This window comes from Rhamphochromis longiceps, linkage group LG23 (assembly GCF_057381845.1).
Source record: "Rhamphochromis longiceps isolate RC_006_pf linkage group LG23, R_longiceps_female_GT1.1, whole genome shotgun sequence".
Lineage (NCBI taxonomy): Eukaryota > Metazoa > Chordata > Actinopteri > Cichliformes > Cichlidae > Rhamphochromis > Rhamphochromis longiceps.
The window spans coordinates 43,222,586-43,249,019 of record NC_140578.1 but is presented as its reverse complement, the minus strand read 5'-3'; the positions used below and the strand labels follow the sequence as shown (position 1 = coordinate 43,249,019).

Sequence of the window (26,434 nt, the reverse complement as noted above, 5' to 3'; positions counted from 1 at the left end):
AGGATATAAATATGAAAAACTATACAGAATATGAAATAAATAACTTTACAGAATCTGGGATATACAGCTATACAGAAATGGGAACTATGCAAGTTGTAAACAGTTGTAGGATTAAAGATTATCGAATGTACAGAATGATTATTTACACAGAGCTATACAGTAGCTGAAAATTACTGTTTTCTGAATAGTCTCACACAGATAAACATTTGCAGGGAATACCTTTTCCTTCAAAACAAACGTGACAGACTGTGTTTTTCTTTACTGATTGTATTTGAGTAGAAACTCAGATTAAAATGGCATGAGTGCTCATAAAACGATTTAACTGTAAAAGTAGGTGTAGTGGATCACTTTGCATAGATGTAGATAAAAGTGCAGTAAGCAAAGACTACAGTGGTCATTGAGCAGCTGTTCCTATAATGTGAATCTGGGATAAAGGCAGAGATTATTTGTTTGCCTTTGTTTCCTGGTTCTTTCTTTCTTATCCAAATGGAAAAAGAGAGCATAAAAGTACTGTTTACAAGCAGCTTATCTATCTCATTGTGCCCACTATCATAAAATCTTGGTTGACTGAGCACTGAGCCATCTACCACTCGAAATTGAACCTGTGTGGGACAACAACAAAGTCCAGTATACTAAGTTTCAGTAATGTGGAGTTTTTTCTGTGGAAGATGTAAATCTAAATAGATGTCCTATTGTATGCATAATATACCACTGAAATGTATAAAACAACTTCTAAAAAAAATTTTCAATTTATTTTAGATTTTCTCAAATCCAAACAGTGCTAAAAGCATACACACAGTCAAATATTTTTCATACGAGGTGCTGAAGGTTCTGCAATGTTCTGTCAGTGCGCCCCAGGGCAGCTGTGGCTACAATGTAGCTGCCATTACCAGTGTGTGAATGTGTGAATGACTGAATGTAGTGTAAAGCTCTTTGGGGTCCTTGGGCACTAAGTAAAGCGCTGTACAAATACAGGCCATTTACTGTGCGTGTGTTTATGCTCAAGTGTATGAATAAATTAGTCAGTTTGAAACAGTTGCAATTTAAACAGTAGAAGAGTGGCACTATATTTATATATTTATAAAGAATTTCAAACAACAATTAATTGATGCTCAAAGCAGGTTTATTTAATTAATATCCAGATTTCCAATTAGTTCCGAATTGATTCAGCAGCAAATCACATCACCAGTCACTTCAAGGCTGTTTGTATTATTGTAAGGTAGACCCTACAATAAGACATACAGAGAACCCAACAATCATATGACCCCCTATGAGCAAGCACTTTGGCGACAGTGGGAAGGAAAAACTCCCTTTTTACAGGAAGAAACCTCCGGCAGAACCAGGCTCAGGTCGGGGCGGCCATCTGCTGCGACCGGTTGGGGTGAGAGACTGAAGACGTTTGTTGTAGGTCTGATTGAAGGACTGATGTGATGGTAAGTTGTCTGCTGCTCCGCTTTGAATATTGAGAGATTAGTTGATGGATTTCAAGCCAAATTGTGCCCAAGTTTAAGACCACATTCATTGGTTGTTTTTGTTGATGTTATTGTTTTGGGCTTTTTTTTCCACAAGAATTTCTAGCTCCCCTAGAATTCTGGCCACCCAAACGATGATTGCTGCTGAGAGAGCACAAGGTTTTGTCCCCCTGTACTATTCATGTCAGTGCAGGGGGTTCTCCTTGAGAGGCCAGGGTGGAAAAAGGGATGCTTCAGAACCTCCGAGGGTGTTATGCGCTGATTTGCATCCAAGGCCAACATTTCTTTGATTAGCCTTACAAATAATGTTTGGCCATTTTCCGGTCCTCGCCTAACCTTCAGCAGTTGTTCGAGGTCATCGAGACACTTAAGTTTTATATATCGAGTTTCTTTAGATCGATAATGTGTCTCGTATTGAAATTGTTCTTGGGTCTTAAATGTCCAGCGCTGTTTGTTGTAGTTATCCTCGATGAAATAGCTGTCAGTGTACAAGCCAGACTCTAGAAGATGATCTGGTAGCTGACCCTGGGTTTCAATTATGAATTTTAAAACATCATAATCGTCTTCCCCAGGATAGAGAGGCACCCCTGTAGCAAGCTCCACAGCTACCAGCCCCAGAGACCACATGTCGATTGCTTCGTGGTATGGAATGCCAAGCATAAGCTCAGGTGCACAATAACCAGTTGTCCCCACACGGTCACCAGGAATCACTGCAGAAGCAGGACATGCGAGGCCAAAGTCTATGAGTTTGACTTTGACGGGAGACTCAGTGCGGTTCACAACCATGATGTTTCCAGGTTTGAGGTCAGCATGCACTATTCCCACAGAACCCAGGTGGAACAGAGCATTTGCGAGCTGATGCAAAATTGGCCTGAGTTCTCTCATTGGGAGACCTCGGTTATTCCGGTCCCCAATGTAGTCCCACAGGCTTTGGTCGAGCAGTTCGAAATTCAAGCAAATGCGCTCTCCATCGAGGAAATAGCCGTTCCATTCGACAATGTTGCACCTGTCTGGATCCAAGCGTCGTAGCTGCTCCAGGATGAAAATTTCCAGTTTTGCCTGGAGCAGAATTTCAGGGTCGCTCTTGTTGACTTTAACAGCAACGGTTTTGTTGTTTTTTGTATCGCGACATCTGGTTACTAAACCAAAGCCTCCTTCTCCAAGGAAGGCCTCTACCACGTGGTGATCTCCTAAAATGGTCCCTTCCGTTATTTGAAGATCATCTTCAGAGGCAGATGGGTTGGCTGAGGTGTTGATGTCTCCTTTTTGAGGAAATTCAACTGAGTTTTGGAAACTGCAGCTGAATTTTTGCGATCCATGACTTTTCCAGCTTGAAGGCTGCTGAGAGAGCACAAGGTTTTGTCCCCCTGTACTATTCATGTCAGTGCAGGGGGTTCTCCTTGAGAGGCCAGGGTGGAAAAAGGGATGCTTCAGAACCTCCGAGGGTGTTATGCGCTGATTTGCATCCAAGTCCAACATTTCTTTGATTAGCCTCACAAATAATGTTTGGCCATTTTCCGGTCCTCGCCTAACTTTCAGCAGTTGTTCGAGGTCATCGAGACACTTAAGTTTTATCGATCGAGTTTCCTTGGATCGATAATCTGTCTCGTATTGAAATTGTTCTGGGGTCTTAAATGTCCAGCGCTGTTCGTTGTGGTTATCCTCGATGAAATAGCTGTCAGTGTACAAGCCAGACTCTAGGAGATGATCTGGTAGCTGACCCTGGGTTTCAATTATGAATTTCAAAACGTCATAATCGTCTTCCCCAGGATAGAGAGGCACCCCTGTAGCAAGCTCCACAGCTACCAGCCCTAGAGACCACATGTCAATTGCTTCATCATATGGAGTGCCAAGCATAATCTCAGGTGCACAATAACCAATTGTCCCCACACAGTCACCAGGAATCACTGCAGAGGTGTTACATGCGATGCCAAAGTCTATAAGTTTGACTCTGACTTGAGACTCACTGCGGTTCACAACCATGATGTTGACAGGTTTGAGGTCAGCATGCACTATTCCCACAGAACCCAGGTGGAATAGAGCATTTGCGAGCTGATGCAAAATTGGCCTGATTTCTCTCATTGGGAGACCTCGGTTATTCCGGTCCCCTATGTAGTCTGACAGGCTTTGGTCGAGGAGTTCGAAATTCAGGCAAATGCGCTCTGCATCGAGGAAATAGCCGTTCCATTCGACAATGTTGCACCTGTCTGGATCCAAGCGTCGTAGCTGCTCCAGGATGAAAATTTCCAGTTTTGCCTGGAGCAGAATTTCAGGGTCGCTTTTGTTGACTTTAATAGCAACAGTTTTGTTGTTTTTTGTATCGCGACATTTCGTTACAACACCAAAGCTTCCTTCTCCAAGGAAAGCCTCTACCACATGGTGATCTCCCAAAATGGTCCCTTTAGGTATTCCAAGCTCATCTGAGCCGAAGGCTGGGTTGGCTGACATGGTGTAATGTGTCTGTTTGCGCTGTAAATTGGTGAGAAACAAAACTGAACTTGTTTTGGTTTCTCTCGTAAATTGCTCTCAAAATTTCTCGAAAGGGTTTTAGTTGCTGCAGGTCAACGTCCGTTAAGCATAAAGTAACAGGTGAGCGCTCCTATTTATAGGTTTTGGAATCAAAGCAAAGTTATGACATCAGAAAGGATCAAAGCAAAGTTATCACGTCACAAGCGATCGAAGCGATTCTAATATGTGCGCATGCGCACATATGAGAAGCGATCGAAGGGGCACATATTAGAAGCGATGGAAGGGATTCTAATATGTGCGCATGCGCATACACGTGCTTGTTTGTGTAATATTGTTCACACTAAACTTGACCCTAATCAATTTAATATCAGTCAATCAAAGAAAATGTTAGTTTTGGAAAATTTTAAAATGACATAACTGACAGTTAAAACATTTTTTGTTCATGTATTTGTATTTGTATTGTCTTCGGGGTTTTTTTTGCATACCATGTCAAGCTTTTCTGTATATAGTCATGTCGTAGATTTCGGAGCAAACAAGAAATTGAATTGGATTTTAATATTGCAGTGCTTGGATTTCGGATTTGGTGCTTAAAACTTCTTGAAACTGTAACCGTATTTCATTCACCACAAAGAACTATCTGATTGAATAGTTTTCTTATCAGATAGAGAAATAAAACGAGTCGCAAAGTCTAAAAGCAACATTTGTCTGCCTGGGCTGTACCTCTGCACGTTAGTCTGTTTCAGTGTGTGACCCCCCCACCCCCTCCCTGATCAGTCGGGGGTGAGTGCGCTAATGTGCCTGGAGGCCGTTTTAATGAGTGTTTGCTGGAAAACGAAAAATACAAGAAGGATTTGTACGTTTTCACAACGGGGGAGTTGCGTAAGTACTAGTAAATAATTTTCTCGAGTGTGTACGTTACACATGTTATTTGTTTAAAATTGGTATTATTATTTTGCTAGCTAGCAAACTCGCGGGATAAAGGATTGAAGTGCACTCAGTGCGATACAATACGGTGGCGCTATTCTAACAGTTAGTTATTGCAGGGTAACTTGTAGAATATGCTGTGAATTGAACCAAGATTACACAGCAGTAGCAGTAATACGAGTTACTTCCCTCAAGTGAAAGCGTTAAACGTTAGCCCGATGCTTAACTAGCCAACGTCAGGCTTTCTGATTGAAGGCTAAAAGCGACGTTGTCACCAAGTAAACAGAATATTGATGATATTTTTGTGTATCGCTGCAGCCTTTTCAAGTATTAACCTGGTGTCTTTGGGAACAGCTTAGGGGGAAATGACGGTAATATGACTGAACCATATGGGAAGAAAGAATAGGCACTTTTTTGTGCTAGCGAAGTTTCCTGGCTTTCATTCAAAATCTGTTTATCATTAAACAATTGAAACATAATGGCTTCGAGCTGACATTGAGGCCTGTGGGGCACTATCAGCCACTGAGACAGTAGACAAGTGACTATTTCACACTTTAAGGCTGCCTGTTTATTTAAGGGAGATGAACAGTACATTCTAACTGTACATAATAATATCAATGATGATAGATTAAATAAATGGGTTTTTGAAAGACGCTTGTGCATTTTTAAAGTCTAAAGTGTTGAATTGATCTGAGTATGTCATGTGTTCAAAGCAGAGGTGGGACCAAGTCATTGTTTTGCAAGTCTCAAGTAAGTCTCAAGTCTTTATCCTCAAGTCTCAAGTCAAGTCTCAAGTAATGTCAGGCAAGTCAGAGTCGAGTCTCAAGTCACTGGTGTAAAAGTCCGAGTCAAGTCACAAGTCTGAAACTTTGAATTTCAAGTCCTTTCGAGTCTTTAAAAAAAACAAACGAAAAAATAATGTTGCAGTTATGCTAAATGTAAATATTAGACCATGTAATTTTAAAATCTGTGTTTTTCTCAACACATACAAAATAGTGAACTTAGAAAATATACACAAATTGTGAAATTGCACCTCTTTAAAATGCAGCTCAATTAAACTTAGCTCCAAGAATAATTTTCACCGACAGTTCTGAGATAAGCTGCATGTTATTCTTGGATGCGGTTGTAGGACCAGCTTTAAAATCGCATGACAAAAATATCATACACATTAAAAAAAACTGTATCACCAACGTAGCCTGGAAAACATTTGCTAGTTAGATGAAGTCAGCTATCTCATCTTAGCATATTTATATGCATATTTATAATTATACGGTTCTTGGAGTGAGTGCATACACTCATGAAGTTTAGTAACTTCCGGTCACTGCAACAAGCCCAGGTACAGTTTACCGACGGATGGGTGCAGGACCTTGAAATGCACCGTGTAGAACGAAAGACCATCGTACGTATCATAAGTTTACCAGTCTCACAAATCGTCTTCATAAATACACATTCGTTAACCGTTTATTAATATAACCTTTGAGCTCAACGGTAATTAATTAGTAGTGGAAATAATTTCTGGTAGCATCACAGAAATGTAGCAGTGACAATAATATTGTATGCTGTAATCGTACTGGACAATTAGTGATACAAAAACCCTGTTTTATCCTGTGAATAAAAGTATGTGTTTTTGTCAATGTACCATAATAACAGAAGCGAAACACAATATTGTGTCAGGACAATTCACTATTTATGCACAACAAACAAAGGAGCATAGCGCGACCATTTCTGTTCAGCGCCAGACTTGCTTGTAACCTATATCACTAATTATGTTATGAAAATGACGTATTAACTACAACAGCAGACTGACCTTCGTGTAAATGCTTGGAGCAGACTAACCTGTGAGCTGGAGTGTTCTAGGACGTTATATTTGATCTTTGAATGGCTGCAATCCAGTCGCCTCTTTGTTACTTCGGAAACATGGCTCGAACAATTTCTCTTCAACGACGTAATCCGATAACAACCGATCTCTTTACCCGTCGGCTTCCTGTGGCTGTCATGCGACCGGCTATTGCAGTTAATAATACAACAGCTTCTTGACATTTTTGTGTTTCTTTTTATCGCTGTGTGACTGATTTTAATTGAAAGCCTGCGTGCGCTAGTACCGCTTGCCACGAGTTCCCAGAATCCTTTGCGGTTCTACCCGTGAATGACGTCACATTTTCAATCTCCATATAATATGCATGTTAAATTTTATATTTGGGGTAAAATATCAAGTCTTTTCAAGTAAACCGGTTCAAGTCCAATTCAAGTCCCAAGTCATTGGTGTAAAAGTCCAAGTCAAGTCACAAGTCTTAGAACCTTTTTTCAAGTCAAGTCTAAAGTCATAAAATTAATGACTCGAGTCTGACTCGAGTCCAAGTCATGTGACTCGAGTCCACACCTCTGGTTCAAAGCCTCTCCCAGTCAGTGCTGTTCTCTATGCCTGTCTTACTCTACATGATGTTATTAGCACAAACACTTTAAAGGTGATAATTAGGTCTACAACAATAACACAGACTGCAATGTAGTTAAGCGTCTTACAGTTAGTTTTGAATGAATGAACTTAAAAAACAACACAAGCAAAGATCTGTCTCCTCCTGTTTTTTGTGTCACATAAGAAAGAAGCATCAATATCTGATGAGAAGACTTATTAATTTGGCCTTTCACGTGGTCTTACTCAGGTGATGCGAAGTGAAATATGCATCCTTTTTATGGTAATGTGCTGGAAAATGTTGAAAATGGACATTAAACGTGCTTACAAAGTGCTTGAATTTGACCCTGAAAGGTGTATGAAGCCAGAAAAAGTCACACTTGGAGTAAAAACCTCTCATAGCAAGTTAATCATATTCAATTGATTTGATGCTTTCAGCACAAAATTTAGCCACACAGTCAGGACAGCGTCTGATTTACCTTCATCGGTAAACGTGTTTATGCAGTACATAGTAACAGTGTGGCTGAGTCCTCTGGTTCAAATCAGTTCCAGTACATTTGGAGATGTAAGTCTTAACCTTTCACATGCATCGGGAAGGAAAAAACATTTGATCTTCACAGTACTGCCGAAGTGCAGCGATACATTGTGAAGTGCACATTTGCATTTGTCATACAGTACCGATCAAAAGTCTTGAACCACCCCCTTATTTTTTCGTGTTTTGCCAGGTCAGTCTGTGTTAACGGTGTTATTAACTGCATTCTTCAACTAAAGAAGTGAGAACAAATGATGTGGGCTTTTGTTTTTGTGCAATAGGCTGCAAGTAAATGTGTACAGATACAATTTAAAATTGGTTCTTTGTTAAGTTTTGTGGTCCTTTCCGTGACTTAGGTGTCTGTTTATGTTTGAATGTTTCAGAGATTAGTGTGAAGGGTCTTAACAGACAAAAAGTGGTCAAATACAAGCCCTGGATTAAAAATCAGAAACACTTTAAAAAGCCTGGAGAGCTATTCCTTAATACCACTTTAAAGATTACAGGGAAGTCCGGATCCCTGGAAGCAAATGAGGGATGGCTCAAGACTTTTGCACAGTGCTGTACATGTCATGTTCCCTGTTTTATAGCTCAGCTCAAACTGACACGTTCTCACTAACTGCTTCTCATTTTCTCCACAGTAAACTTTGACCACTTCCAGATACTGCGGGCCATCGGGAAAGGAAGCTTTGGAAAGGTAATGCAGCCTCCATTTTTCACGCCACTTGTATATTGTTTGCCCTTAATTACCCACCACGGTCGTCATCTCTAAAGAATCAGTGCAAGCGAAGCGAAATGTGCTGGGATTACACTTTAGTTCTCGTGTGCTGCTGTTATTTAATAACAGTTATAAATGCAGCTGATGTAATTATTTCTATAAAGTCAGTTAGAGGAGAGCCGATTTCTATTTCATCTCACTCAATCTAGGTGGGAATTTTGACCCCACGTCTCAATTTAATTACAGAGCACATTGAATGTCTGGATGAGACTTCAGTAATGAATTCAGGACTGTGTGTGTGTGTGTGTGAGATACACAATTGGGGCTGCAGAGATTGGAATAGTTTACCTTCATTTTAAATATCACTGCCCTGTGCACATTGTCGGCTTTAAAATTCAAACTTAAAGAGTTTGTAAGTAAACTGGCTGAGATGAGACAGACGATGCACCGGGTCCTCGTCTGAGTGCTGGCTTTCAGTTGTGCTGTTTCTCTTGCCCAGCCATGCACACACAGACACTGTGCTACACTTACACAGTGAGACCGATGCTCACAGAGACGTCCAGATACATTTTGTCCTTGCTGGAGGTCATCTTGTGTGTGTTTTTTGGCCCACTGTGGCCTCACACCGAGCTCCTGCTGTTTTTTGAACACTTTAACAGCTAACCACTTTTAGCTTCCTGTTGAACACACTTAAGTGGGGGAGGTGTTATTATTAGTGGGAAATGATTTGTGTATTTGTTGGATGCACCTCAGAGCAACAGGAAACATGACACGACACGCTCCAGTAACCTGCAGTCTTTACAGTGAGGACACACAAACATTAACCCTCTGCTCCTTACAGAAACTCTCTAAATCCTGTAAGTTTCTTGACTGCCACTTGGAAAGTTGAAACTTCAGCTCCCTCCACAGATTTTCTACAGTACTGATGTCTGGAGACTGACTAGACCACTCCGTGATCTTATAGCACTTCTCCATTAGTACATACTCAGATCAGCTTGCTGTGACTCATTTTCCATTACAATCAAGTACCACCTAATGTGCGTGGGGTCATTACAGCAAAGCGGCCCGATGTCCATGTTGTCATTTATGAGCAACACGAATGCCACAACAAAGGAAGACGTCGCAGCGATGATGTATCTGTGGCTTTTTGTCACACTTGGAAACCACGGTGTTGTGCAGCTATTTGCCTTGTTGCAGGGTTTTAAAAAAACTGCAGTTTTGATTTTAGTGAAAGACACCGTCTCATGACTCATTGAGTGCCGCGACTGACAAGCCAATCCGTGGCCTGCAGTCTGACGATGTCACATTTCCTGACTGCTTGGAACCCCGACTAAGTCGTCCTGTAGCCCACATCATAATGTTTCCATCTCTCTGCTTGACTGCAGGGATGCTATGTTTTGCATCACACTCCTATTTCAAAAGGTCAGTTAAAGCCACATAATTTCGTTTCATCTCCCCACAGCACTTTCTCCAAAGTCTTCCCTGAATCATTTAGATGTTCACTGGCACTTGAGATGGGCCTATACATGTTTCTCCTTGAACAGGTAGCTACCCTATGTTAGCCTAGCTTTCTATCACTGATGCTCTGTGTGTATGCTGCTGCCTCTCGTCTCGTGTTACTTAAAAAATTAACCCCACAGCTTCAATAACCGTATCTAAAAATCTCTCAGTGAAAGTTACGGTTGAAGGTTTGGAAACATTTTGGGGTAGCCAGTGTTAAATAGAGACAGTGCCACATTCTTTATCTAGTCATTGTAATGAAAGAAGCACATTAAAAACTATATGAGAGTTTGCTTTTAACAAGCATGTAATGAGTCTACTTAGTTTAGGTAGTCTTAGGGAGTCAAACTGAAGGTAGCATTTTGTGGATGTTTTCCCTGCTGCCCGATCCCATCAGTCTCTTAAAGCATCATTTTTTATGCGCCCTGGTGTGACAGAGGTTTCATGGCGCTACAGGTTACCTGAGCACATCAGGTATATTACGGTTGAAAACCAGTGCCCGGCCTTCCAGTGGGTGGTCGACCCCTCGTGCACAGCTCAGGAGTCTAAACAACCCAGCAGTTATGGACATGTGTGTTTTTGGTGTGCTGTCCCTCGTTCTCCCTGCTTGCAGGTGTGTGTGTGTGTGTGTGTGTGTGTGTGTGTGTGTGTGTGTGTGTGTGTGTGTGTGTGTGTGTGTGTGTGTGCGCCGGTGTTTCTGAGAGCACCTGTTTTCAGGCCTGGTGGGTGTGGCTAGGGCTGGGCGATATATTTCATTTTCATTCATTTCATTTATTTGTTCATTTTCAGGCACAACAAATACCTATATTGAACATAAAATGCACAAAACAATCACACATATCAGTTTTTTAAAAATATCGATATATTTTTATACGAGATATAAGATGTGACAATATCTTTTATATCGATATAGTCTATGTTACGTTATAATTATAGTTGTGGAGCCACAAGTTTGCCTCTCTTTCATCCACTTTTGTCTTTGCGCAACGTTCCTCCGCCTCGCCTCTCCTTCACTGATTATAACTCCCCCTCCTTCCCCATCGCTTCACCTGCAGGCAGCGACAAGATGGACATGGCAAATCTCCGTTAACGAGTTACTGCACATCGCCCCGTGCGTGGGGCTGGACGGCGTCAACGTGCTAACGAGCTAACCACGCTAATGAGCTAAACACGCTAACGCCATGCACAGCCTAAAATCCTTTCATTTTCTCAAAAGTTGACAGCGTGCCTTATGTATGAATTCTGGTTGTGCTTGATGACCGCAAACCGATTTTATGTGGAACACGGCGCTCAGCAATCTGTCCAAAAATGTTTTAGTTCGACTTTGGTAAGCTACGGAGCTGCACCGCTTGATGTATTGTCGGAGCATTACGGCTACCGTAGTCCGGAGTAGGGCTGGGCGATATGACCCAAAATTCATATCTTGATATTTTTTTAAAGCCATAAAGTAAGAACAAAAAGAGAGTTCTTAGTCAAAGCTGTGTCCCAGATGTCACACAGGCACTTTTATAACATAGAGCATAGATGTACATGAAAAAAACTACTCAAAAATAAATTATGAGCATTTATTAAATAATAATGCTCCATAAATAAAAGAAAACTATGTTGTTTTTGTCCATAACAAAAAGCTCACAATTGTGCAGTCAAAATGTAAACTAAAAGACGCTGAGCATAATAACATAGACAGATTTCAAAGCTGCTCTGTTCCCAACTTCTACTGCGTGACTGACAGCCTGGAGTTTGAAATCCGCTCCAGGTGGTTTTTATGGTCCTTTTACACACACAATACGGTTTTATTACGTTGAAGCACAGTACGTATCACTCCGCGAGGCTCCTCGGTAGCCGTAATGCTCCTACAATCCATCAAGCGGTGCAGCTCCGTAGCTTACCAAAGTCGTACTAAAACATTTTTTGACAGATTGCTGAGCGCCGTGTTCCACATAAAATCGGTTTGCGGTCATCAAGCACAACCAGAATTCATACATAAGGCGCGCTGTCAACTTTTGAGAAAATGAAAGGATTTTAGGCTGTGCATGGCGTTAGCGTGGTTAGCTCGCTAACACGTTGACGCCGTCCAGCCCCACGCACGGAGCGATGCGCAGTAACTCGTTAACGGAGATTTGCTGTCTTCATCTTGTCGCTGCCTGCAGGTGAAGCTATGGGGGAGGAGGAGGGGGGGTTGTGTTCAGTGAAGGAGAGGCGAGGCGGAGTAACGTTGTGTAGAGACAAAAGTGGACGAAAGAGAGGCAAACTTATAGCTATAGTTATAACGTATATATCGATATAAAAGATATGGTCACGTCTTATATCTCGTATAAAAATATATCGATATTTTTTAAAAACTCGATATATCGCCCAGCCCTAGTCTGTAGCCTGGCGGAGTGATACGTACTGTACTTCAACGTAATATTACCGTATTGTGTGTGTATAAGGACCATAAATGGCACCTGTAAGAGACACGGTTACGAAGCGGATTTCAAACTCCAGGCTGTCAGTCACACAGTAGAAGTTGGGAACAGAGCAGCTGTGAAATCTGTCATATTATTATGATCAGCGTCTTTTAGTTTACATTTTGACTGCACAATTGTGAGCTTTTTGTTATGCACAAAAACAACATAGTTTTCTTTTATTTATGGAGCATTATTATTTAATAAATGCTCATAATTTATTTTTGAGTAGTTTTTTTCATGTACATCTATGCTGTATGTAAATAAAAGTGCCTGTGTGACATCTGGGACACAGTGTGACTAAGAACTCTCTTTTTGTTCTTACTTTATGGCTTTAAAAAAAGTATTGAGATATATATCTTATATCGCCATCCAGCTAAAAAATATCGAGATATGAATTTTGGGTCATATCGCCCAGCACTAGGTGTGGCCCTGCCAGGTGGTTGGCCACACCTGAAGACCATCACACAGCTGATCAAGCCTTGTCGGAGGAGCTACTTAAGAATGCGGCGGCGCTCTCTCTGACGCTGGATCATTGCGTGACTTCACGTTAGTCTCTCGGCCAGTCAGTACGGATAGTCTGCCGCATTGTATGTGTCTTACGGCTGCCTGTTTGTTATCTCCCCAGGAGAAGCGTGGAGACGAGAGGGCAGCGAGCACGGGGTGCTCAGACACTGAGGAGCGGAGACAAGGAACACTAGCACTGGGAAGAGGACATTTCACGGGAGTCGGGAACGCACTGCGGATTTATTGTTATTTTCCATTCACTGTAAATAAACACACTGCTTGCATTCAGAGCTCCGTGCCTGGCTCCTCCTTCCTCACATCCCCACGGTTGACGCTGGCCAACCGTGACAAATTGTCACCATTCTGGGTCCGTTGGACCCAGTATTTTGAGTTTATTATGTTTTGGTTTATTTTTGCATTATGGATTGTTTTCTGATGTTCTGGTGCTTTGTTTATTATTATCATTATAGATCTGTTTCTGTTATTCTTGGTGAGGGATCAGTTCTTAGGTTTTGGGTTCTCATGTGTATTACAGTTTCTGTTCAGTGTCTAGTCTCTCTCAGTGTCATGTCTGCATCTGCTTTAGTAATTCTTGTTTCCTGTTTTATTGTGAAAGTCTTTGTCTTATGTTAGTGTGTGCAGCTTAGCTCCCCCGTCTCGTTAGCCCTGATCTCCCCCAGCTGTGTCTCCCTTCTGTTGCCCATTCCCTCATTACTACCCTGTGTATTTAAGCCCTGTGTTTTCCCATGCTCGGTGTCGTGACCCTCAGATCCTGCCTGTTTGTTCCAGTTAGTGGTTTCATGTTTGGTTTCTGTTTTGTTGGTGCCAGCAATAAAGCTGTGGTTTTCAGTAGAGATGGACCGATCCGATATTACGTATCGGTATCGGTCCGATACTGACCTAAATTACTGGATCGGATATCGGAGAAAAATAAAAAATGTAATCCGATCCATTAAATATCACAAAAGCACCTCACAAAACTTGCAACACGCCGTAACTCACCTCAGAACGTTAGCACGTCGAACAGTATGCATCACGTGAGCGGCTGTGGCATGCGGGACCTGTCGGTGGTCTGGATAGCATTTGGAGCTTCGCTAGCAACCCGGCATTTCATCTCCGACAAAGTTATCCCTGAGAGAAGTAAAGCAAGTGTGTAAGTCCATCTCTGAATGTTTGTAAAGCATTCCTGCGTTAAGCTTAACAAGCGACTGCCTCTTCTTGCTGCTACTTCAATCATGAAACTGCTTAAATGATCAGCTGATCGGCTTTTCTGTCGCGAGTCCGTCTCTCTGGTTTGCTTTTGGCCCACTTTGCACCAGAAAGAGGAAACCAGCGGCTGAACAACAGCAGCACGTTTAAGCTTGATCAGCTATTGTTAGAATGTATTTAATATTACTTTCTACTCGAGGATCTTTTTCTACGTAGCTGACGGCTGGTAACTTTGCAGGGGCGGATCTAGCAAAGTTTAGCCAGGGGGGCCGATAGGGCATGAACAGGGAAAAGGGGGCACAAAGACATACTTTTCTTTCTTATTCTCGTTTAAAATGTCGAGCTTTTAATAAATAATTATCTGACACCCAAAGTTTTAATTTGATGTAAAATGAATAGAAGTCAATTACTGTATATAGTAAGTATTAAGTCTAATATACCCTAGTAAGCTATAGTACTTTTTCCTTTGTGAAGGTACTATCTGTGCAGTCTGCAATTTTGTTGAAGAAAGATGTTGAATCTATTTAATATTTCTTGAAAAATAATTGATTTCTGTGCATTTTTTTTCACACTGCGTCAAATTAAGGTTGATTACGTCGATTAAGCATCATGAGGTGGAGCGTGAGGGGTGGTTCCCTATTTTTTATTTATTTATTTTTGTTGTTGCTGGGAGTTGGAACCCTATTAGTTAGGTTGCTTAATATTTATGCTAAGTACTCTTTAAAATACCAGAATAGGGAGGATGGTGTAGGTCTAAGTTTATTAGATTGATCAGTATTGCTGAACTATGAAAAAAAATTTTTTGCATACAGGTATAACAGAATAGCTTTAGTGTAGTTGTTGTTTTAAACTTGAGTATGAACTTATACAAAATGCAGCAAGATATTTAAAAAAAAAACCAGTTTTGTTGATTAAAAAACACTATATCGGATTCATATCGGTATCGGCAGATATCCAAATTTATGATATCGGTATCGGACATAAAAAAGTGGTATCGTGCCATCTCTAGTTTTCAGTTATGTTTCCGTCTGAGAGTCCTGCACTTGGATCCACATCTCCACCTGCCCGCACACAGAGCCCTGACACAAATACCTTTTCTTAGATTCATTATTAGTTCAACATTGACAAATAGTAGTTGACTAATATCAGGAGCCAAAAAGAAAACAAAAAACAAACTAAATAAATATTTCAGACGCTGAAAATAAATTATTACGGTTGTTTAAATTTGCTGTCAGCAAGTTAGGTCTAATACATGTAGTCAATCTAATGAATCAATATTACATGTAAAAAGTACAGAACTGAAAATAAAACTAAAATATAACGGTAAATGAACTGGTTCTTGTATAAAACGTTTCTACTCGCTACAACTTGCCTCATTCATGCACTCACTTTTTTCTATGCTTTTTCTCTGTAAGTGCTTTCTATCTAACATTAATACGCATTCATCCTCCCGATGGATGCATCGGAGAGCAACTTGGGGTTAGCATCTTGCCCAAGGATATTTGGCATGCAGGCTGGAGCAGAGGGGCATTGAACCAGCAACTTTCTGATTAGTAGGTTTCCTGCTCTACCTGAGCTACAGACACCCCAATTTGTGGTGCTCTGGAAACAACACGTTCTCATCCCAACAGGTAACGATGCTATGTGACAAATCATCGGTATGTGTAAATGTGTTTTTTGTTCTAATCATGAATCGCTTTGTAAAACAAGACCTGATAGGGTTAAAGTTAAAGTTATGGTTAGAGTTAATGTTAGGGATAGGGCTGGAATGGACGGCTGGAGCCTCTCCTCCAAGTGTGTGTTACTGCCGCGATCAGCATTCTGTTGTATGCTTTTCTCTGTAAGCGCTTCGAGCCTGTACTTTTTTGCTTTAGCTGAGTAATGAAGTTGAATCAGTACTTTAACTTTCACTGGAACAATAGTATTTTTACTTCTACTTAAGAATGTCTGATCTTTTGCCAACTCTGGCTGTCTCTCAGTCTTGGAATACCCACTTGTTGTCCAGCGGTGTCCTGGGAATATGGGAACTAGACAGACTGGGGAAACAATGGGAGGAGACACAAAGATGGAATCACTTTTACCATCTTTTATGTATTTGCTGGTCGTCTTATTTCTTCTATTTTGCAAGCACAGTGTTGCAATCATTGTCTTTGTGGTACAATGACACAGGTAGAATGCAGGTGTTTTCATGTAACACGATGCCAGAAAGATGAGTAATGTGTTTTGAAGAGAAGATAAAACATCATGTTTGAACAAAGATAAGCAGCAGACACGTCTGTGTGTGAGTTATACAGGTTCAGTAAGAAGGTAATATGTCTGCAGAATTTGTAATTCTTATGAAGATATTGCTTGTACAATAAATAAAATCCCTTTAACTTCTTCTGGAGAGTGTCTTTATATATTTAGTCATTTTGGGGCGATCCTTTATTTAGTAGTAACTCTAGTCGGGGATATATATCAGAGTTTACTTTCAGATATGAGCATTGTGTTTCCTGTGGATGAATGAATGAATTATTTATTTATGTAATTTTTGAAAGACTGGCTCATGTAAAATCTCTGAAAGTATGACACAGCTCTCCTGTTACACTTTATGGACACCTGAGCTTCACCATGAGGGCCTGTCTTTATTCACTGAAATCCACTTTTATAATGAATTCACAGTAATCACTGACACCTTCAGAGCATTACATTCATTAAAGACGTCTTCTACACCTACTCTTCCAGACGACCGACACATACTTCAACCACTGCAGGTTAACCAGCCACTCATCAGTAAAGCAAAAACTAAATGTAAATGTCCTCATGTGGAAAAGACTGAAACACAACTCCCACATATCACTAATGTAACAGATCCATTTAGGGAGAGTGAGAACACTAGGCTGGATGTGTTTTAATGCAGGAACATTCATCATGTCTTGAGTTCAACAAATCATTTACATTGAATATGTGAGCTGGATGGTTACACGATACAATGTGATTGTCAACAATAACTGCAATGAACGCTGGTTTGAGGGCGGAGTCAAGGAGGCCATTTACGTGAAAAGGGAAAGACCCTCTCTGAATCAAGGAGGGGGCCTAAGGGTACATCTGTCACCATCTTACAATACGAAGCTGTAAAAAAGTAATTATAAAAAAGCATTTTTGTAGCTGAATGTTACTGGATAGCTGTTTCATCTGTAACACATCAAAATAACCTGCTAAGGTTTAATAGGCTATAAGGAACACACTCACTTCCTGAGCCCTGGGCAATAAGAGACGTTTTGTGTTTTATAATTTATTGATATGTTTGATCCTTTCTGACCTGCGTTAATGAAGCAGTCATTAGAGCACCATGTCCGCTATAATATTTCTGTAGTTTGATGCTTGAGTCGTTGCAGACTTGTTGAAACTCCCTCACCCGTCAAAGCAGCGTCTGTGTTATTCGAGTCCAGCAGATGGCAGTGTTTCACTGTCTGACGGCTGTCTGAAGCTTCAGCTGGTTTATCCGTTTGCTATGTTTGCCATGTTACAGTGGGGAGGAAAAACTCCTTTTTAACAGGAATATCTAGACATGAGTGATTACTGCAGTGGGGCACTATCTGTGCTATCTATAAGAAATGTTAGCAACAATAAAACTCTGAGGATCAGGGCTCCATTTCACTCCAGTGTTCAGTGGCATTTTAAAAGAGTGAATACCGACGCTGAATGTCTTTGTAAAGCAAAAGCACTTTGTTAGCCTTTACAGAGCAAAGCTATGGATCAATGTGCAGTGAAGAAAAATCGAGGTGGCCAGTCTGTCCTTTCCTAACCAATCACAGAGCTCCTTACATTGTTGCGCTGGAGAATAACTAAATATAATATAAAGATGATATTGAAAATAATCTTTTGTAGAGTCACTACTTAGTGGGCAGAGGACAGTTATCACTTTGCTGGATGCTTTAAAGTCGCATGTTCTGTATTTGCTGTATGCAGATTAACAGGATATTAACAGATTAACAGCTTTCATTAGACTTCATATGATAATCAGATAAGATAGAACTTTATTAATCCCTTGGGTGGGTTCCTCTGGGAAATTCGGTTTCCAAAAGCACAGCACCGACAGAAGTTACAGTTACAGAATGTTATATATATACATACATACATACACACACATATATAAATACAGAGACAAATATAAATAAAAATAAAATATACGAAGGGGATAAATAGAATAAATAGGAATAAAAAATAAAAATACAAGTGAATTGCACATTTCAAGTATTGAGGTCTATTTGCACCATTGACTATTAACAAAAGTATTGCACAAAGGTATTGTACAGTGAGGTGAAGAGGCACTACAGCTTAGTTGTTCCCCCCTCCTTTGTCCTCCTGTTTCCCCTCCCTCTCCCCTCCAGAGTGGAGTTAAACAGTCTGATGGCGTGTGGGACAAAGGAGTTTTTAAGTCTGTTAGTTCTTGTCTTGGGGAGAAGCAACCTGTCACTGAACAGACTCTTCTGATTGTTTATGGCCGTGTGCAGAGCAGCATTGTTCATAATGTCCAGCAGTTTTTTTAATGTCCTTTTCTCTGCCACTGTCACCAGAGTGTCCAGCTTCATGCCGACCACAGAGCTAGCCCTCCTGATCAGTTTCTCCAGCCTGCGTGAGTCCTTCTTTGCTGTGCTGCTCCCCCAGCACACCACAGCATAGAAAAGTACTCCAGCAACCACCGACTGGTAAAACATCCTCAGGAGCTTCCTGCAGATGTTAAAAGACCTCAGCCTCCTGAGGAAGTACAGTCGGCTTTGGGCTTTTTTATACAGGTGCTCTGTGTTGCATGACCAGTCCAGTTTATTGTCCACCCACAGCCCGAGGTACTTGTACTTGTTGACCACCTCCTCCCCCTTTATCTGAACCGGCAGTGGACCTTCTCTGGACCTCCCGAAGTCCACAACCAGTTCCTTGGTCTTTGAGGTGTTGAGTTGCAGGTGGTTTGTGCAACTCAACACCTCAACAGTGAAGTGTTTCTCTTTCAGTGTTTATTCTTGGACATGGATATGCATATACATGGATTTTATTAAAATATGAAATTATTGTGTAAATAACGCTACATGTTAGATCAAAAGTTAGTAGAATTACAAAGGGTTTGTAGATTGTAAATGCAAAATGAGTTTGATTAGCCTGTAGAAACACAAAAGAGAGTAACAGGAAGTGTGTGTGTGACAGGACCTTTGCATGCCTATAGAAGGAGTGAGCACCCAGAGAGAAAAACAGAAGAGACAGACTCTAGCCAGATGAAGCAATGGAGGCTTTAAGAAAAGACATGAAAATGATATTAATGGTATGGTTTAGTGTGTTAATATAGGCCACAAATAGATAAAGGTGGACTTTCCTCAACCTAGAATTTTGAGCATAGCAGCAAAACCATAGATTTAACATAATTGGGAAAAAACAAGCCAAAGTTTGGCTTAAAATTTTACAGCTTGACCTCCCACTTGTCCCGATCCTGAGAAGAAGCTCAAAGGACAGTCAATCTCCTGATGAAGACCAACAGAGCATCGTGAACCTGAAGAATTAACAGCAGGCTGGTAAGAACACTGTGACATAACTGTTTAAAGGCATTGAATGTGATATTTTGCCTGGCTGGGACTTAATCTACAAGGAAAATACTGAAAGGAAACGGAGAAGAAACAGATTGTGTTTGCTGGAGATTTAAGACAACAAAGGACACTTTGAGAAGGGTACAGGGGCCAGTGGGAAGGTGAAGCCCAGAGGAGTATAATTGGGTTGAAATTGAAGCCTGAAAAAGGCCCAACAGAGACTGTACTTCCTGAGAATTCTCAGGAGGAATAACATCACACAGAGACTGCTGGTGTCCTTCTACAGAGCCACCATTGAGAGTGTTCTAACTTACTGCATATGTATTTGGTACACTAGCTGCACAGGGGCTCAGAGGAAAGCACTCCAAGGGATCATTAACACCGCCCAAAAGATCACTGGCTGCCCTCTCCCCACACTGGACGTTCTACACAACGCCCACTGTTTTAAAAAGGCCCAAAACATCATAAAAGACACCTCACATCCTGGCCACTCCCTGTTCGAACTGTTGCCCTCAGGCAGACGGTACAGGGCAATCAGAGCAAGGACTAATAGACTCAAACACAGTTGTTATCCAACTGCAATAACACATCTGAATACTACAAAAAAAATGTCCATCACGCCACTCTTGTGTTAATCTATGCACGGTCTGAAGCATGTGTGTGGGAATGTATGTGAATGTTTTACTGTTACATCTTATTAGTATTTTAAGTATTCTATCTATTTTATTTATTGAATTTTATTGTTTTATTTATATTTTGATATTGCTAGGGATGATGCAATGATCGGGGACCATTCTTCATTTCGTTGTTCTCGTGACAATGACAATAAAGTTTCTGATTCTGATTCTGAACTCATGATGGTGTTTAGAGATGTCCACCAGAGCACAACAAAGAGTCTCTTGCAGATTAAACCCAGGCGATAAGGTCCATACCAAGTACTCCTAATGACGCCAACAGTTTGCAAAATCGCTGAGAGGCCCTTTTGGATCCACCAGAGCCATTGCAAAAAAGTGGAAGTGAGTGACAGCATAACCTAAAAGACACCACCACCCCGACTCTTTGGTGATCTACAGGTGAAGGGAGGGCTGATTGGGTATATCCCGCCTTCTACTTCTCACCTGTAGTCTACTCACCAGAGAAATCGGTGTGTCTGGTCATCATGAAGATTATTCTGTTTACCACCTTGGCCCTGCTGCTTACAGCATGGACTCTGATGCACTTAATGGATCAAGAAGCCAACTTGTATAGAAGGACATGGACATATGACAATTCACACCTGGTCGAAGTGACACAGGACCACATCCATCCCTGGATGAACAACGCCTGATACAGATATATATGCTCACACATGCCTACTACAACGCAGCATGCTATATTATATGGCAAACCTATGAATATGACTCAAGTGACATGCGCAGCAAGCTTTGCCAATCTAGATTATCAATATTCAGGAATTGTCCTAAACCACAGCGACCCCCTGACTATGGGACTATCGTTTTGGGCTGTTTTTAAATGCATCGACCACCATCAACAAAGAGCAACTTCTCCTCACACTTGTCCAGCTGTCAAACTCTGAAAGAGTTACAGTTTCACCACTGAGCACTTTGAATGGTTATTCTTTTATTTAAAAGCACTTATTCTAGCTGCATCATCAATACGACAAAAACTGTGACTTCAACAAAAATGTATCTAAACATATTTAGGGGGAAATGTTCCTACACCCCTCATGTAAACGTTACACCTCCAAAAGGGAGAAATAATCAGAATAAGGCGTAATCATTGTCTTGATAATAATGACCATGAAAATGAAACTAGGCCTACCTTTAGTTCAGCACACTCAGTGTTGCATAAAGACATGCGAACATGCCATCATCCATTCTGGAGCCTACTTTTAAAAAGAGCGAGCTGTTTATTCTGGCTGAGTAGCAAACAGAACCAACCATGAAAACCTAAACTGGGAAAACACTTGGAAACCTTGAACACTGGGAATATGGAGACACAGGGGGTAGGTGAACAGGCACTCTGACAAAGGACAGAGGAAAACAGAGACAATATATATAAGACAAGAAGTAACACAGACACCCTTTTCGGTGACAAAAAAGAGAAAATATCCAGTGAAAGGCAGTTCTCTTGGAAAAACTGCCTTATTGATGTCAACGGTCAGAGAAAAATGTCTGATAGGAAGGCAACCGTAGCTCATACAACCATTTGTTGCAACCAAAGAATGCAGAAGAGCGTTTTGGTCAGCTAAGAACAGGAAATTGAAGCTACAGTTCTCAAAATTTGACATGAGAAGATTGGATAAATGTTGCCTGGTCTGATGAGTCTTGATTTCTGCTCTGACATGCAGATGGTCGGGTCAGAATTTGGCATAAATAGCATGAAAGGATGGATCCATGCTGCCTTATGTCAGCTGTGCAGACTAGTGGTGGTGGTGTCACTGTGGGGGGGAGGGGCGGTATTTTCTTGCTGAAACGTTACATTGTGTGTGTGTGTGTGTGTGTGTGTGTGTGTGTGTGTGTGTGTGTGTGTGTGTGTGTGTGTGTGAGAGAGAGAGAGAGAACAACTTGAAACAAACTGCAGCAATAAGGGCAAACTAGTGCACAGTTATGTTTACGTGAGCGTTATTTTGTATGCATTTGTACAGTTCCATAACTGTGAGAATACATTGATAGCATTTAACTCTAGTAACAGGCATTTGTACCAGTAAGCATGAAAAAGTAGGGAAAAGAACTAGTATGTAAGCACTGACTAGTACTGTAAAGTATATGTGTATATAGGTCAATCGTGGCTCAAGAGTTCGCAGTTCATCCTGTAATTGGAAGGTTGCCAGATTGAGCCCCGCCTCCGACAGTCTCGGTCGTTGTGTCCCGGGGCAAGACACTTCACCCGTTGCCTACTGGTGGTGGTCAGAGGGCCCGGTGGCGCCAGTGTCCGGCAGCCTCGCCTCTGTCAGTGCGCCCCAGGGCAGCTGTGGCTACAATGTAGCTGCCATCACCAGTGTGTGAATGTGTGAATGACTGAATGTAGTGTAAAGCTCTTTGGGGTCCTTGGGCACTAAGTAAAGCGCTGTACAAATACAGGCCATTTACTGTGCGTGTGTTTATGCTCAAGTGTATGAATAAATTAGTCAGTTTTAAACAGTTGCAATTTAAACAGTAGAAGAGTGGCACTATATTTATATATTTATAAAGAATTTCAAACAACAATTAATTGATGCTCAAAGCAGGTTTATTTAATTAATATCCAGATTTCCAATTAGTTCCGAATTGATTCAGCAGCAAATCACATCACCAGTCACTTCAAGGCTGTATGTATTATTGTAAGGTAGACCCTACAATAAGACATACAGAGAACCCAACAATCATATGACCCCCTATGAGCAAGCACTTTGGCGACAGTGGGAAGGAAAAACTCCCTTTTTACAGGAAGAAACCTCCGGCAGAACCAGGCTCAGGTTGGGGCGGCCATCTGCTGCGACCGGTTGGGGTGAGAGACTGAAGACGTTTGTTGTAGGTCTGATTGAAGGACTGATGTGATGGTAAGTTGTCTGCTGCTCCGCTTTGAATATTGAGAGATTAGTTGATGGATTTCAAGCCAAATTGTGCCCAAGTTTAAGACCACATTCATTGGTTGTTTTTGTTGATGTTATTGTTTTGGGCTTTTTTTCCACAAGAATTTCTAGCTCCCCTAGAATTCTGGCCACCCAAACGATGATTGCTGCTGAGAGAGCACAAGGTTTTGTCCCCCTGTACTATTCATGTCAGTGCAGGGGGTTCTCCTTGAGAGGCCAGGGTGGAAAAAGGGATGCTTCAGAACCTCCAAGGGTGTTATGCGCTGATTTGCATCCAAGGCCAACATTTCTTTGATTAGCCTTACAAATAATGATTGGCCATTTTCCGGTCCTCGCCTAACCTTCAGCAGTTGTTCGAGGTCATCGAGACACTTAAGTTTTATATATCGAGTTTCCTTGGATCGATAATGTGTCTCGTATTGAAATTGTTCTGGGGTCTTAAATGTCCAGCGCTGTTTGTTGTAGTTATCCTCGATGAAGTAGCAGTCAGTGTACAAGCCAGACTCTAGGAGATGATCTGGTAGCTGACCCTGGGTTTCAATTATGAATTTCAAAACATCATAATCGTCTTCCCCAGGATAGAGAGGCACCCCTGTAGCAAGCTCCACAGCTACCAGCCCCAGAGACCACATGTCGATTGCTTTGTCGTATGGAATGCCAAGCATAACCTCAGGTGCACAATAACCAGTTGTCCCCACACAGTCACCAGGAATCACTGCAGAAGCAGGACATGCGAGGCCAAAGTCTATGAGTTTGACTGTGACGGGAGACTCAGTGCGGTTCACAACCATGATGTTGACAGGTTTGAGGTCAGCATGCACTATTCCCACAGAACCCAGGTGGAACAGAGCATTTGCGAGCTGATGCAAAGTTGGCCTGAGTTCTCTCATTGGGAGACCTCGGTTATTCCGGTCCCCAATGTAGTCCCACAGGCTTTGGTCGAGCAGTTCGAAATTCAAGCAAATGCGCTCTCCATCGAGGAAATAGCCGTTCCATTCGACAATGTTGCACCTGTCTGGATCCAAGCGTCGTAGCTGCTCCAGGATGAAAATTTCCAGTTTTGCCTGGAGCAGAATTTCAGGGTCGCTCTTGTTGACTTTAATAGCAACGGTTTTGTTGTTTTTTGTATCGCGACATCTGGTTACTAAACCAAAGCCTCCTTCTCCAAGGAAGGCCTCTACCACGTGGTGATCTCCTAAAATGGTCCCTTCCGTTATTTGAAGATCATCTTCAGAGGCAGATGGGTTGGCTGAGGTGTTGATGTCTCCTTTTTGAGGAAATTCAACTGAGTTTTGGAAACTGCAGCTGAATTTTTGTGATCCATGACTTTTCCAGCTTGAAGGCTGCTGAGAGAGCACAAGGAGTTCTCCCCCTGTACTATTCATGTCAGTGCAGGGGGTTCTCCTTGAGAGGCCAGGGTGGAAAAAGGGATGCTTCAGAACCTCTGAGGGTGTTATGCGCTGATTTGCATCCAAGGCCAACATTTCTTTGATTAGCCTTACAAATAATGATTGGCCATTTTCCGATCCTCGCCTAACTTTCAGCAGTTGTTCGAGGTCATCGAGACACTTAAGTTTTATCGATCGAGTTTCCTTGGATCGATAATCTGTCTCGTATTGAAATTGTTCTGGGGTCTTAAATGTCCAGCGCTGTTTGTTGTAGTTATCCTCGATGAAGTAGCTGTCAGTGTACAAGCCAGACTCTAGGAGATGATCTGGTAGCTGACCCTGGGTTTCAATTATGAATTTCAAAACGTCATAATCGTCTTCCCCAGGATAGAGAGGCACCCCTGTAGCAAGCTCCACAGCTACCAGCCCCAGAGACCACATGTCAATTGCTTCATCATATGGAGTGCCAAGCATAATCTCAGGTGCACAATAACCAATTGTCCCCACACAGTCACCAGGAATCACTGCAGAGGTGTTACATGCGATGCCAAAGTCTATAAGTTTGACTCTGACTTGAGACTCACTGCGGTTCACAACCATGATGTTGACAGGTTTGAGGTCAGCATGCACTATTCCCACAGAACCCAGGTGGAATAGAGCATTTGCGAGCTGATGCAAAATTGGCCTGATTTCTCTCATTGGGAGACCTTGGTTATTCCGATCCCCTATGTAGTCTGACAGGCTTTGGTCGAGGAGTTCGAAATTCAAGCAAATGCGCTCTCCATCGAGGAAATAGCCGTTCCATTCCACAATGTTGCACCTGTCTGGATCCAAGCGTCGTAGCTGCTCCAGGATGAAAATTTCCAGTTTTGCCTGGAGCAGAATTTCAGGGTCGCTTTTGTTGACTTTAACAGCAACAGTTTTGTTGTTTTTTGTATCGCGACATTTCGTTACAACACCAAAGCTTCCTTCTCCAAGGAAAGCCTCCACCATGTGGTGATCTCCCAAAATGGTCCCTTTAGATATTCCAAGCTCATCTGAGCCGAAGGATGGGTTGGCTGACATGGTGTAATGTGTCTGTTTGCGCTGTGAATTGGTGAGAAACAAAACTGAACTTGTTTTGGTTTCTCTCGTAAATTGCTCTCAAATCTTCTCAAAAGGGTTTTAGTTGCTGCAGGTCAACGTCCGTTAAGCATAAAGTAACAGGTGAGCGCTCCTATTTATAGGTTTTGGAATCAAAGCAAAGTTATGACATCAGAAAGGATCAAAGCAAAGTTATCACGTCACAAGCGATCGAAGCGATTCTAATATGTGCGCATGCGCACATATGAGAAGCGATCGAAGGGGCACATATTAGAAGCGATGGAAGGGATTCTAATATGTGCGCATGCGCATACACGTGCTTGTTTGTGTAATATTGTTCACACTAAACTTGACCCTAATCAATTTAATATCAGTCAATCAAAGAAAATGTTAGTTTTGGAAAATTTTAAAATGACATAACTGACAGTTAAAACATTTTTTGTTCATGTATTTGTATTGTCTTCGGGGTTTTTTTTGCATACCATGTCAAGCTTTTCTGTATATAGTCATGTCATGTAGATTTCGGAGCAAACAAGAAATTGAATTGGATTTTAATATTGCAGTGCTTGGATTTCGGATTTGGTGCTTAAAACTTCTTGAAACTGTAACCGTATTTCATTCACCACAAAGAACTATCTGATTGAATAGT

At 41.6% G+C, this 26,434-nt stretch overlaps 2 protein-coding genes across 2 annotated transcripts; both read right to left on the bottom strand.

The window, feature by feature from the left end:
* Positions 1-1,583: 1,583 nt before the first annotated feature.
* Positions 1,584-3,920, bottom strand: LOC146642742 (uncharacterized). The gene has a single exon (XM_085399319.1). It carries the CDS (start codon positions 3,918-3,920, stop codon positions 1,584-1,586), a length of 2,337 nt encoding a protein of 778 aa, XP_085255445.1.
* Positions 3,921-23,430: 19,510 nt separating this feature from the next.
* On the bottom strand, positions 23,431-26,041 carry LOC146642741 (uncharacterized). Its single transcript, XM_085399318.1, has one exon. The coding sequence runs from the start codon at positions 25,765-25,767 to the stop codon at positions 23,431-23,433; it is 2,337 nt and encodes a 778-aa protein (XP_085255444.1). The 5' UTR covers positions 25,768-26,041.
* Positions 26,042-26,434: the final 393 nt, after the last annotated feature.

What these genes read in the sequence shown, in the direction of transcription:
- LOC146642741 (XM_085399318.1), bottom strand. Translation starts at nt 25,767, where the DNA reads ATGTCAGCCAACCCATCCTTCGGCTCAGATGAGCTTGGAATATCTAAA.
- LOC146642742 (XM_085399319.1), bottom strand. Translation starts at nt 3,920, where the DNA reads ATGTCAGCCAACCCAGCCTTCGGCTCAGATGAGCTTGGAATACCTAAA.